General features: G+C 64.6%; 2 protein-coding genes across 7 annotated transcripts in view; both read left to right on the top strand.

The window, feature by feature from the left end:
* The window catches only part of LOC121660797 (methanethiol oxidase-like), a gene marked incomplete at its 5' end in the record, with an annotated part of 33,613 nt that overhangs the window by 19,550 nt on the left and 4,543 nt on the right, over positions 1-9,520 (top strand). The window lies entirely within an intron of this gene.
* Positions 403-9,520, top strand: part of SELENBP1 (selenium binding protein 1) — a 13,661-nt gene continuing 4,543 nt past the window's right edge. For 3 of the 6 annotated variants that reach the window (XM_042020293.1, XM_042020292.1, XM_042020291.1), the window contains exons 1-4: positions 6,959-7,089; positions 8,008-8,061; positions 8,405-8,517; positions 9,207-9,392. In XM_042020293.1, coding sequence (XP_041876227.1) covers positions 7,047-7,089; positions 8,008-8,061; positions 8,405-8,517; positions 9,207-9,392 — 396 coding nt within the window. In that variant the 5' untranslated portion in view covers positions 6,959-7,046. Of the gene's footprint in view, positions 495-1,101; positions 1,156-1,442; positions 1,556-2,317; positions 2,507-2,731; positions 2,853-2,955; positions 3,139-3,453; positions 3,636-3,848; positions 3,928-4,292; positions 4,415-4,509; positions 4,603-4,937; positions 5,057-5,492; positions 6,140-6,958; positions 7,090-8,007; positions 8,062-8,404; positions 8,518-9,206; positions 9,393-9,520 lie in introns of those variants that run through there. The other 3 variants (XM_042020294.1, XM_042020296.1, XM_042020295.1) reach the window with 3 other exon arrangements.

Raw genomic sequence — 9,520 nt, 5'->3', positions numbered from 1 at the left:
TCGGGCCGTGCCTCCTGCCGGGATCCGGATCCCAGAGGAGCCTTTGGTGCCTCCGTGGGCTCGGCCCCTGCAAGCCCCGGGAGCCGCTGGTGGGGCCGAGGCTCCGGCCGGGCTTTGGGAATGCTCTGGGCACGGGGCTGGGTTGGATGGGGCCGGATGGGAGGCTGGAGCAGCCGTTCCACGGGGAGCGAGGCCGGGATCAGATAGGGCCGGCGGTGTTTGAGGGTTTGGGAGCTGCAGGGAGCAGCAGATTTGGCCCCAGATTGGCGGCGGGGAGGCGGAAAGAAGCCGCAGCGCCGGGCTGGCACCTCCCAAGCGCTGGGCAGCCCCTCCCTGGGCTTGGCCCCGCTCCCCCCACCCTTTTCCCGGGATAAAAGGCCCGCCGGGAGCAGCCTGGGCACAGCACAGCCGCTGCAGCCCGGAGACAGCAGCTGCCCCTCCAGCTCCAGCTCCTCGGCCGCCACCACCGGGCACCGCCAAAGCTCCAGCCATGGGTAAGGGAGCCTCGGAGCCTCCCCCCGCAGCTCCGGGCCCGCAGCCCCGGCCCGGGCACAGCTGGGCACAGCTGGCTTTGTCCACAGCTGGGCAGGAGGGGGGAGCTGGGGCCGAGCTTTGGCCGCGGTGCCGCTGGTCCCGAGGCTCTGCTGGGCCCTGGGGAGCTCCTGCGGGGCTCAGGGGCCCTTCCCTGCTCCAGGGGGCCCGGGGTCCAGGGGGACTTTCCCTGCTGGACCTTCCCTCCCGTCCCGGCTCAGGGTGACAGCTGAGTCCCCATCCTGTCCCGGCTCAGGGTGACAGCTCTGTCCCCGTCCCGGTCTCGGTCTCGGAGGCAGCTCTGTCGCCATCCCGTCCCTGCTCTGTCCCATCCCCGCGGTGGGGAGGGGTCCCCGAGGGGCTCCGAGGCCCCGGGCAGGGCTCGGCTCCGGGCTGTCCCCGGGGTCCCCTCCTGGAGCCGGGAGGTGCCGGCGCCGCCCCGAGCGCTCCCGCTGGGTCCCGGGGAGGGCTGGGGCGGCCCCGGTGCGCGGGGCGGGAGGGACCCTCTGCGCCGGGAGCCCGGAGCCGCGGCGCCGGGCCGGGGCTCACGGTGTCCCCTCGTCTCCCCAGACAGATGCAGAGCTCCGTGCTACGAGTACCCCTCGTGCCCCGACGTGCTGAAAGGCGAGTGCTGGGAATGGGGCTGGCACGGGGCTGGCACGGGGGAATTTGGGCTCTTTGGGATCCCCCGAGCTCGGTGTTCGTGCTGAGCCGCTTGCCCAGCGGGAGAACTCCGGGAGGTTCCCCTCGGCTGTTCCCGGGGCAGGAACGGCCCCGGGGCAGGACGGGGCAACGGGAGGAGCTCGCAGCATCCTGGAAATCATTTCGGGCGTTTCTGAGAGTTGCCCGGAGCTTCTCCTGCCCTTGCTGGGGGTTCCCGGCGCGGTTTGAGCCCGCTTTTGTGTCCCCAGCCCCGAGGGAGGAGGTCGCCTACGTGACCTGCACCTACAGGTCCACCTGCATCGACCAACCCGATTTCCTGGCCACCGTGGACCTCAACCCCCGCTCCCCCCACTACGGCCAGGTACCCGCTGCCTCCTGCTGGGCTTCCTGGGGGGAAGGATCGCTGCGGGGGCTCTGCTTCCCGAGGCCTCCGGGGGCGGCCTTCGGACTCTTTTTTCCTGGGAAAACCCGCTTGTCCCGTGTCCCCTCCGCTCCTGCCCGGCCCCTTCTGGGCTCGGGGCAGCTTTGTGTCCCCCCAGCCTGGGCTGGCTCTTGTCCCCCGTCCCGGCCCTGTCCCGTCCGGAGCCACCTGGGGAAGTTTTGGGAGTTTCGCCGTCAGGGCTCCGCTCCTTCCTGCTGCCCCGCTGGCTCTGCAGCGCTCCGGGATTTTTCCTGCCGGGAATCCTCCCCTTCCCTGCGCCATTCCCGCTCCCCCCCCCGCCAGATCGTGCTTGGATCACCCCCAGCTCCGTGCGCTGCCTCCGACTCCCTTCCCAACTCCCAGCACATTCAAAAATCCCCCTTGGAATCAAAGGCTCTCGGAAGCCAAAAGAGGCTTTGGAGCATTTTAAACGCGCTTTAAGCTCCATCCTCGGCAGGACTCGGCAGAGCAAAGCCCCAGCCCGGCCCAGAGGACGAACAGCAGCTCTGCGCAGCCACAACTCCCCGAATTTCGGTGGGAACGCTGAGCAATGCCGGCGGGCAGCTGCACGTCCCTCATTCCCCGCGAGCAGAATTCTCCTCGCCGGCCGCTCCCGGCCGTTCGCAGCCCCTGCGCAGGGACGCCCCGAGGCCGGGGCCGCTCCCGGCGGGGCATTCCCCAATTTCCCCCGGCTGTGCCCAGGTGATCCACCGGCTGCCCATGCCCAACCTCAAGGACGAGCTGCACTGCGCGGGCTGGGGCCCCGCCTGCGGCTGCTTCGAGAGCGGCGCCGCGGCCAAAAGGACCAAGCTGGTCCTGCCCTGCCTCATCTCCTCCCGCATCTACGTGGTGGATGTGGGCTCCCAGTGCCGGGCGCCCCGGATCTGCAAGGTACGGCCGGGGGCAGCCCCGGGCAGCGGCGGGGAGGGGGGACACCGGGGGGGCACGGGGAGGGATGGAGAGAGGGATGGAGGGAGGAGAGGAAGGGGCTCTGCCAGGGAGTGTCCAGAGGCTGGGCTGGACCATCCTGGGGGTCTTTCCCGGCCCCAGAGGATTCTGCGATGCCGGGAAAGGCGGCGAGCAGGCGGAGGCGGAACTTTGTGCTGATTTTTGCAGACGATCGAGCCCGTGGATGTGTTCTGGAAGTGCAACAAGGGCTACCTGGCTGTCACCCATCCCCTGCCCAACGGGGACGTCCTGATCGCCAACATGGGCGACCCCGCTGGCAACGCCAAAGGTGAATTCTCCTGCCAGAATTCCCATTTCCCTGCCAAACTTCCCATCTCGGGAAGCTCGCGGGAGCCCGGCTTTGTCATCGCCGCGTCCCTCGTGTGCCCCAGGTGGCTTCGTGGTGCTGGACGGAGAGACCTTTGAGCTGAAGGGGAACTGGGAGAACGAGTGCGAGGTTCCCCCGAGCGGCTGCGACTTCTGGTACCAGCCCCGGCACAACGTCCTGGTCAGCTCGGCCGGGGTGGTGCCCAAAGTGGCCGGGCGCGGCTTGAACCCCGATGACTTCAAGAAAGGTGGGGACACGCGGGTGGCACCAATGCCAGGGCCGAGCCAGGGGCTGCCGGGGGGCGGTGCCCCCACAGAGGCCGATTTGTGCCCCCGGCGCCTTCGCCGGGCTCGGGCTGAGGATGGGCAGGGGCTGCACCGGGGGCGGGCTGGTCCCGGCTGCTCCCAAATCCTGCATTTCCCTGGCTGCTCCCCAAATCCCGCCCTTTCCCAGTTTCTCCTCCCCAAATCCCGTCTTTTCCCTGCCGATCCCCACCAGGAGCCCTCCGGGGAGGGATCCCTGGCCCTGCTCGCCCGCGACCCTTTTCCCCCGTGTCCCGCAGGGGTCTTCGGGCGCCGCCTGAACGTGTGGAACTTGTCCTGCCGCAGCCTCACGCAGTGCTTCGACCTGGGCGAGGATTCTCTGCCCCTGAACGTGCGGTTCCTGCACAACCCCGACGCCGCCGAGGGCTACGTGGGCTGTGCCCTGAGCGGGGTCGTCTTTCGCTTCTACAAATCGTGCGAGGCGAGTGCCGGGAGCGGCCCCGGGGCAGCCGGGGGGACCCGGCCGGGCCGGAGCGCGGGGAGGACGAAGGGGAGGAGCGGGGAGAGGGAGGGTCCGGAGCCAGAGCCTGGGCGGGCCGGGATGAGCCCGGTGTGCCCCGCATCGGGATCGGGATCCCCGCCTCGGCATCGGGGGCACCGGGGGGCTCAGCCGCGGCTCTGTGTCCCTGTGCAGAGAGACAACTGGGCAGTGGAGGAGGTGATCCGCATCCCGCCCAAGGACGTGTCGGGCTGGATCATGCCCAAGATGCCAGGTCCGTGTGCCCTCGGGGGTGGCATTCCTGTTCCCTCCGCGAGGTCTGCAGCCGGGCAAAGCCTGGCTGACCCCAAAGCCTGGCTGACCCCAAGGTCTGCGTGACTCTAAATCATGGCTGAGCCCAAAGTCTGCCTGAGCCCAAAGTCTGCCTGACTCTAAATCATGGCTGAGCCCAAAGTCTGCCTGAGCCCAAAGTCTGCCTGAGCCCAAAGTCTGAGTGAGCCCAAAGTCTGAGTGAGCCCAAAGTCTGAGTGAGCCCAAATCCTGCTTTACCCAAGTCCTGCTTCACCCCAAAGCCCAATCCTTGAGCCCAACCCCTCGTGCCCTCCCCCGGCGCTGCCCTGAGCCCGTGTGTGCCCGCAGCCTTCATCGCCGACCTCATCATCAGCCCGGACGATCGGTTCCTGTTCGTCAGCAATTGGCTGCACGGGGACATCCGCCAGTACGAGCTGAGCAGGAACTGCAAGCCCCGGCTGGTGGGGCAGGTGAGGGGCAGCCCCTGGCCCGGGGGGCCGAGCGGGGCGCGGGGACAGCGGGGCCGGGCCCGGGGAACGCTCGTGTCCCACCGCGTCCCTTGCAGGTGTTCGTGGGGGGCAGCATCCTGCGAGGGGGCCCCGTGACCGTGTGCAGGGACGAGGAGCTCAAGTGCCAGCCCGAGCCGCTGGTGGTCAAGGTGAGCGCCTGGCAGGGCTGGCAGCGCCCGCGCCTCAGCCTGCGCTCAGCTGCTCTGAGCCGAGCCGATTGCATCTGACATGTTCCTGATCCGCTCCTGCTCTGATGAGTCCCTGAGCTACTCCTGCTCTTGCTCTGACCTGCTCCTGCTCTGCTCCTGCTCTCATTTAGTCCTGCTCCGCTCCTTCCTGCTCTTCCCTTGCTCTGCTCTGCTCCTGCTCTGATCTGCTCCTTCTCCTGCTTTTCCCCTTCCCTTCCCTTCCCTTCCCTTCCCCTGCTGGGATCCAGTCCCAGTGCCCCCAGTGCCCCCAGTGACCCCAGTCCGTGTGTGCCCAGTGCAAGCGCGTGTACGGCGGCCCCAGCCAGATGCAGCTGAGCCTGGACGGGAAGCGGCTCTACGTGACCAACTCCTTATACAGCACCTGGGACCGGCAGTTCTACCCCAGCATGGTCAAGTAAGGAATTCCCGGCTGGAAAAGGCTCCCCCCCGGTGCGGGGGCGCTGCGGGAACGGGAGGGGCGGGGGGCGGGCAAGGGGCCGGGACCCGCCCGGGGCTGGCCCGGAGCCGCTCCCGGCGGAGCCCCCGGGCGGGTCGGGACTGAGCAGAGCCAGGGATGAGCCCCGGCCCGAGGGGATCCAGTCGTGGCACATCCTGTCCTCATCATCCAGAGGGAATTCGGGAGCAAAAGTGAGCCCGAGCCCGTCCTGGCCCATCCTGCCCAGGGATTCGCTCGCTCCCGGAGGGGATTCGGGAGCCAAAGCCGGCCCCGCTGCCATCCCCTTCTCCCGGGGCTGGCAAATCCTCTCCCGGGCTCCGCAGCGGCTCCGGGCGGGCTCCGTGGCGCAGCCCGGGGGTCGCTGTCGCCACGAGCCCCCGCTGTCCCCACGCAGGGAGGGCTCGGTGATGCTGCAGCTCGACGTGGACACGGACAAGGGCGGCCTGGCCGTGAACAAGAACTTCCTGGTGGATTTCGGCAAGGAGCCGCACGGGCCGTGCCTGGCGCACGAGATTCGCTTCGCCGGCGGCGATTCCAAGTCCGAGATCCTGCCCTAGGGATCCCGGGAAGCGCCCGCCGCCCCCTCCCCCTGCGGTGCTGCCCTTGGGGTCCCGGCGGGTGATGGGTGTGGGGTCCCCTCGGGTGTTGGGTGTGGGGTCCCCTCGGGTGATTCCGGCCTTTGGGGTCCCCGTTCCCGCTGGAATCTCGATCCCGCTCCGGGCAAAGCAGCGCCGGGACCCGCGGCTGTCCCTGGGATGTCCCCGCGATGTCCCCGCGATGTCCCCGGGCTCTTCCCGGGATCCGGAACTTCGGCAGCCTCGGCAGCAGCGAGGGAAGCGCCCGGCCCGGCTCGGTCCCTGTCCCGGGACATTCCCTGCAGCGCTCCCGGCTCCCATCCCGTGCCCGGCCCGGCTCGGTCCCTGTCCCGGGACATTCCCTGCAGCGCTCCCGGCGCTTTCCCGGCAATCCCGAGCCCTTCCCGACGCTGCTCCGCCCCGGCCCTGCTTTAGCCTGGAATAAATAAAGTTGTTCCCCGCATCAGCCGCAGCTTCCCGAGTCTCATTCCCAACTCATCCCGGGGGAAACAAATCCCGCCAGGGGCTGAGGGTGGGAGCGGGGCTGGGAAAATCCCCGGGATGGGGCACGGGGTGTGCAGGGATTGCTGGAAGTTTCTGGGACAAATTCCCTTTGCTGGTTCCTCGCCGGTCCGCGCGGGTTATTCCATGGATTCCCCATCCCTGGAAGTGTCCAGGAGCACCCTGGGATGGTGGGAGCTGTCCCCGCCCCTGAATCTTTAGGGATCTTTGGGATCTTTTCCATCCCAAACCATTCCAGGATTCCCTATGCTGGGTCGGATGGGATTTTAGGGATAAATCCCGGAGCCTGGCCCAGGTTATTCCATGGATTCCCCACGGAACTGCCCAATTCCAGCCCGGACAGCTCTTGCAGCCACCTGGGACAGCGGGAGTTGTCCATGGGGGAAGAACGAGATGAGCTCTAAGATCCCACCCGTCCCACAGTCCCAAAACCCCACGATCCCACAATCCCACGATGCCAGGATCCCTCCTGACGCCCGACTCGGCGTCCAGAAGCCGGAGCCGGCTCTGACTCAGCCTCACCCGCCGCAATTAAACCCCAGCCGGGCCTCACTTTTCCATCTTCCCCTTCCCGATAAAAATCTGCAACGTCCCCAGAACCATTCCCGCCGCCGGGAATGTGGGATTTTCCCTCCCCCATCCCAAACCGGCCCCTGCAAGGGTCGGGGAGCTCCAAATCCCGCTGGAGCCTCTTCCCTGCACGTCCTCAGGTGCCTCCCACGCCCCCGGGGTTTTTGGGATCCTCCCCTCGTCTCCCATTTTTTTTTCCCAAACCCGATCCTGTTCCCTTTATATTTGGAGCTTCCCGGAGCTGCTTCTCCTCCTCCCTGGAATTTTTCCCGGCTGCAACGATGGAAGCTGAATCCGTCCCTCCGCAGGTGGAATCCGGCACGGGTAAGAGGCTCCCAAGAGGAGAAAATTTGGGAATTTTTCCTGCTCCGGAGTCTTCCTGAATCCTTTAGGAGCTGGAATTTGGGGCTTTGTGGCTCTGACAGGCAGAAAACACGGGGGAAAGGAATTTTCCCCATTTTCCAAACACCAAATGGATTTTTTCCCCATTTTCCAAACCCCAAATGGAATTTTTTCCCACTTTCCAACCCCCAGATTTTGGGGCTTCTCTGCCCAGGAAAGGGAATTTTTTGGTCACGTTACTCAAAATCCCACGGAATATGCAGGGATTTGGATGATTAAAGGATCTTTGATGATTATTTGATTTATTCTCCTGGAATCTGGGCTGGTTCCAGTCGGATATTCCCCGGCAGGGTGAAAATCCTGCTTTTTCTGGGGCTGGATTTGCCGGAAAAATCCAAGGAAAAGGGAGGAGGTTTCCGAGCCGTGCAGTTTATCCAGGATTTTCCAGGATTTTCCGGGATTTTCCTCCTTTTCCTCCTCCTCCCCACCATAAAAAGGATCCTTTGTTGTTTCCTGGCAAATTCCCATCCAGATATTCCCAGGAATTTTTGGGTGGATAAAGGGCTTTTTTGGGCAATAATGGCCCCGAACCAAGGCTTGGAAGCCCCAAAGAAAAGCAGGAAGAGCCAAGAGCAAATCCTGGGATCGGCTCACGCCACAGAGGGGGGATTCCTGGGATAAAATCCTGGAAAAACCCTTCCCCTCAGGGAGGCTCTGGAATTCCTCAGGGAATTTTTAGCCGCCCCAAACCCCTTTTTCCCGAATTTTCCCAGCTGTCCCAAACCCTTTTCCTCGGATATTCGCACCTGGCGGGATCAGCTCCAACCCGGAGCGGGATTTTTATATAAAAAGATGGAATAAAAGACGGGGTTTTGGTCTAATTCCCGATTTTTTTCCCAGGAAAATGCGGATCCTGCGGTCCTGGCTACGCCTCCCCTCTGGATGCCATGAAAGGTGAGCCCAGGGAAGGGGAAGGGTTGGGATGAATCCCATCCTCTCACCAAGGCGTTATCCCGGACATCCCATCCTCCCAAAAGAAGTGGGACAAGGACATTTACGGGATTTGGGATGGGTCACCTCGGCTTTCCTTGTCCCGCCCTTAATCCTCCCCTCCGGGGACTGGGAAACAATTCCCTGGAAATTTGGGGAGCTCTGGGATTCACCTCCTGGAATCAGCGGGAAAACGCGGATCCAACCATTCCACAGAATTCCCGCTCCCGGGAGAGGCTCTGGGAAGGTTTTTCCTCATCCAGACCTGGATTTTACGGATGTTTTCCCAACATTCCCATTTTTCCAGGCCCTCGGGAAGAGATCATCTACGTGCCCTGCATCTACAGGAACACCGGGAAGAAAATTCCTGATTTTCTGGCCACGGTGGACGTGGATCCCAAATCCCCCTGCTACAGCCAGGTACCTTGCGTGGACTTCGGAAAAATCCCAGAATTCCCAGGATCGGTGCCCGGGGATGGCGGGATGAGGGTGTGGAATTTGGGATGTGCCAATGGAATCAGAAAATCAGGGAATTATGGAATTTTTAAGGCTGGAAAAGGTCTTTGGGCTCCAACCATTCCAGCACCAACTCCTGTTCCCAAAGTGCCACGTCCCCACTTTTTCTGGGACATTCCAGGGATGGGGATTCCCTGCCTGATCCCCAATAGCCAATCTAAGCCTCTGCTCCCAAAAGCCATGGAAAATCCATGGAAAACCCACCCCGAGCCCCATCCCGGGATCCCCCTTTGGGGTGGATTTTTGGAGCTGGAGCTCCCCAGGTCTCCATGACCCCAAAAACTGGGAAGGGATCGAGGTCAGGCAGAGCTGCGATTTCCTGGAATGGTTTGGGTGGGAAGGGACCTTCAGGATCGTCCGGATCCACGGGCAGGGACAGCTCCCACATCCCAGGCGCATCCAAGCTGGAACTGGGCGCTCCCAGGGACGGGGAATCCACGGAATAACCTGGGCTGGGGAAGGATTTATCCCTAAAATCCCCTCCAAGCCAGCGCAGGGAGTCCTGGAACGGGGACACCTCCCGGCCCCGGGCCGCTCCAGCCCATCCCGGCCCTTTTCCAGGGGATCCATCGGCTGCCCCGGCCCTTTTCCAGGTGATCCATCGGCTGCCCATGCCCAACGTGGGGGACGAGCTGCACCACTCGGGCTGGAACGTCTGCAGCAGCTGCTTCGGGGAGCGCGGCAGGAGCCGCAACCGCCTGGTGCTGCCCGGCCTCGTCTCCTCGCGCATCTACGTGGTGGACGTGGGCACGGAGCCCCGGGCGCCGCGGCTGTGCCAGGTTCCCGGGGAGCCGCGGGATTTGGGATCCATGGGGTGTGGGAGCCACGGGGTGCGGGATCCATGGGATTTGGGATCCATAGGGTGTGGGAGCTGTGGGGTGCAGGATCAATGGGGTGTGGGATCAAT

This window comes from Corvus kubaryi, unplaced genomic scaffold, assembly GCF_017639235.1.
Source record: "Corvus kubaryi isolate FWS band 111438036 unplaced genomic scaffold, C.kubaryi_AGA036_p1.0 36938, whole genome shotgun sequence".
In the NCBI taxonomy this organism is placed as follows: domain Eukaryota; kingdom Metazoa; phylum Chordata; class Aves; order Passeriformes; family Corvidae; genus Corvus; species Corvus kubaryi.
Note: the sequence above shows the minus strand (reverse complement) of the source record. Positions and strands in the feature narration are given on the sequence as shown.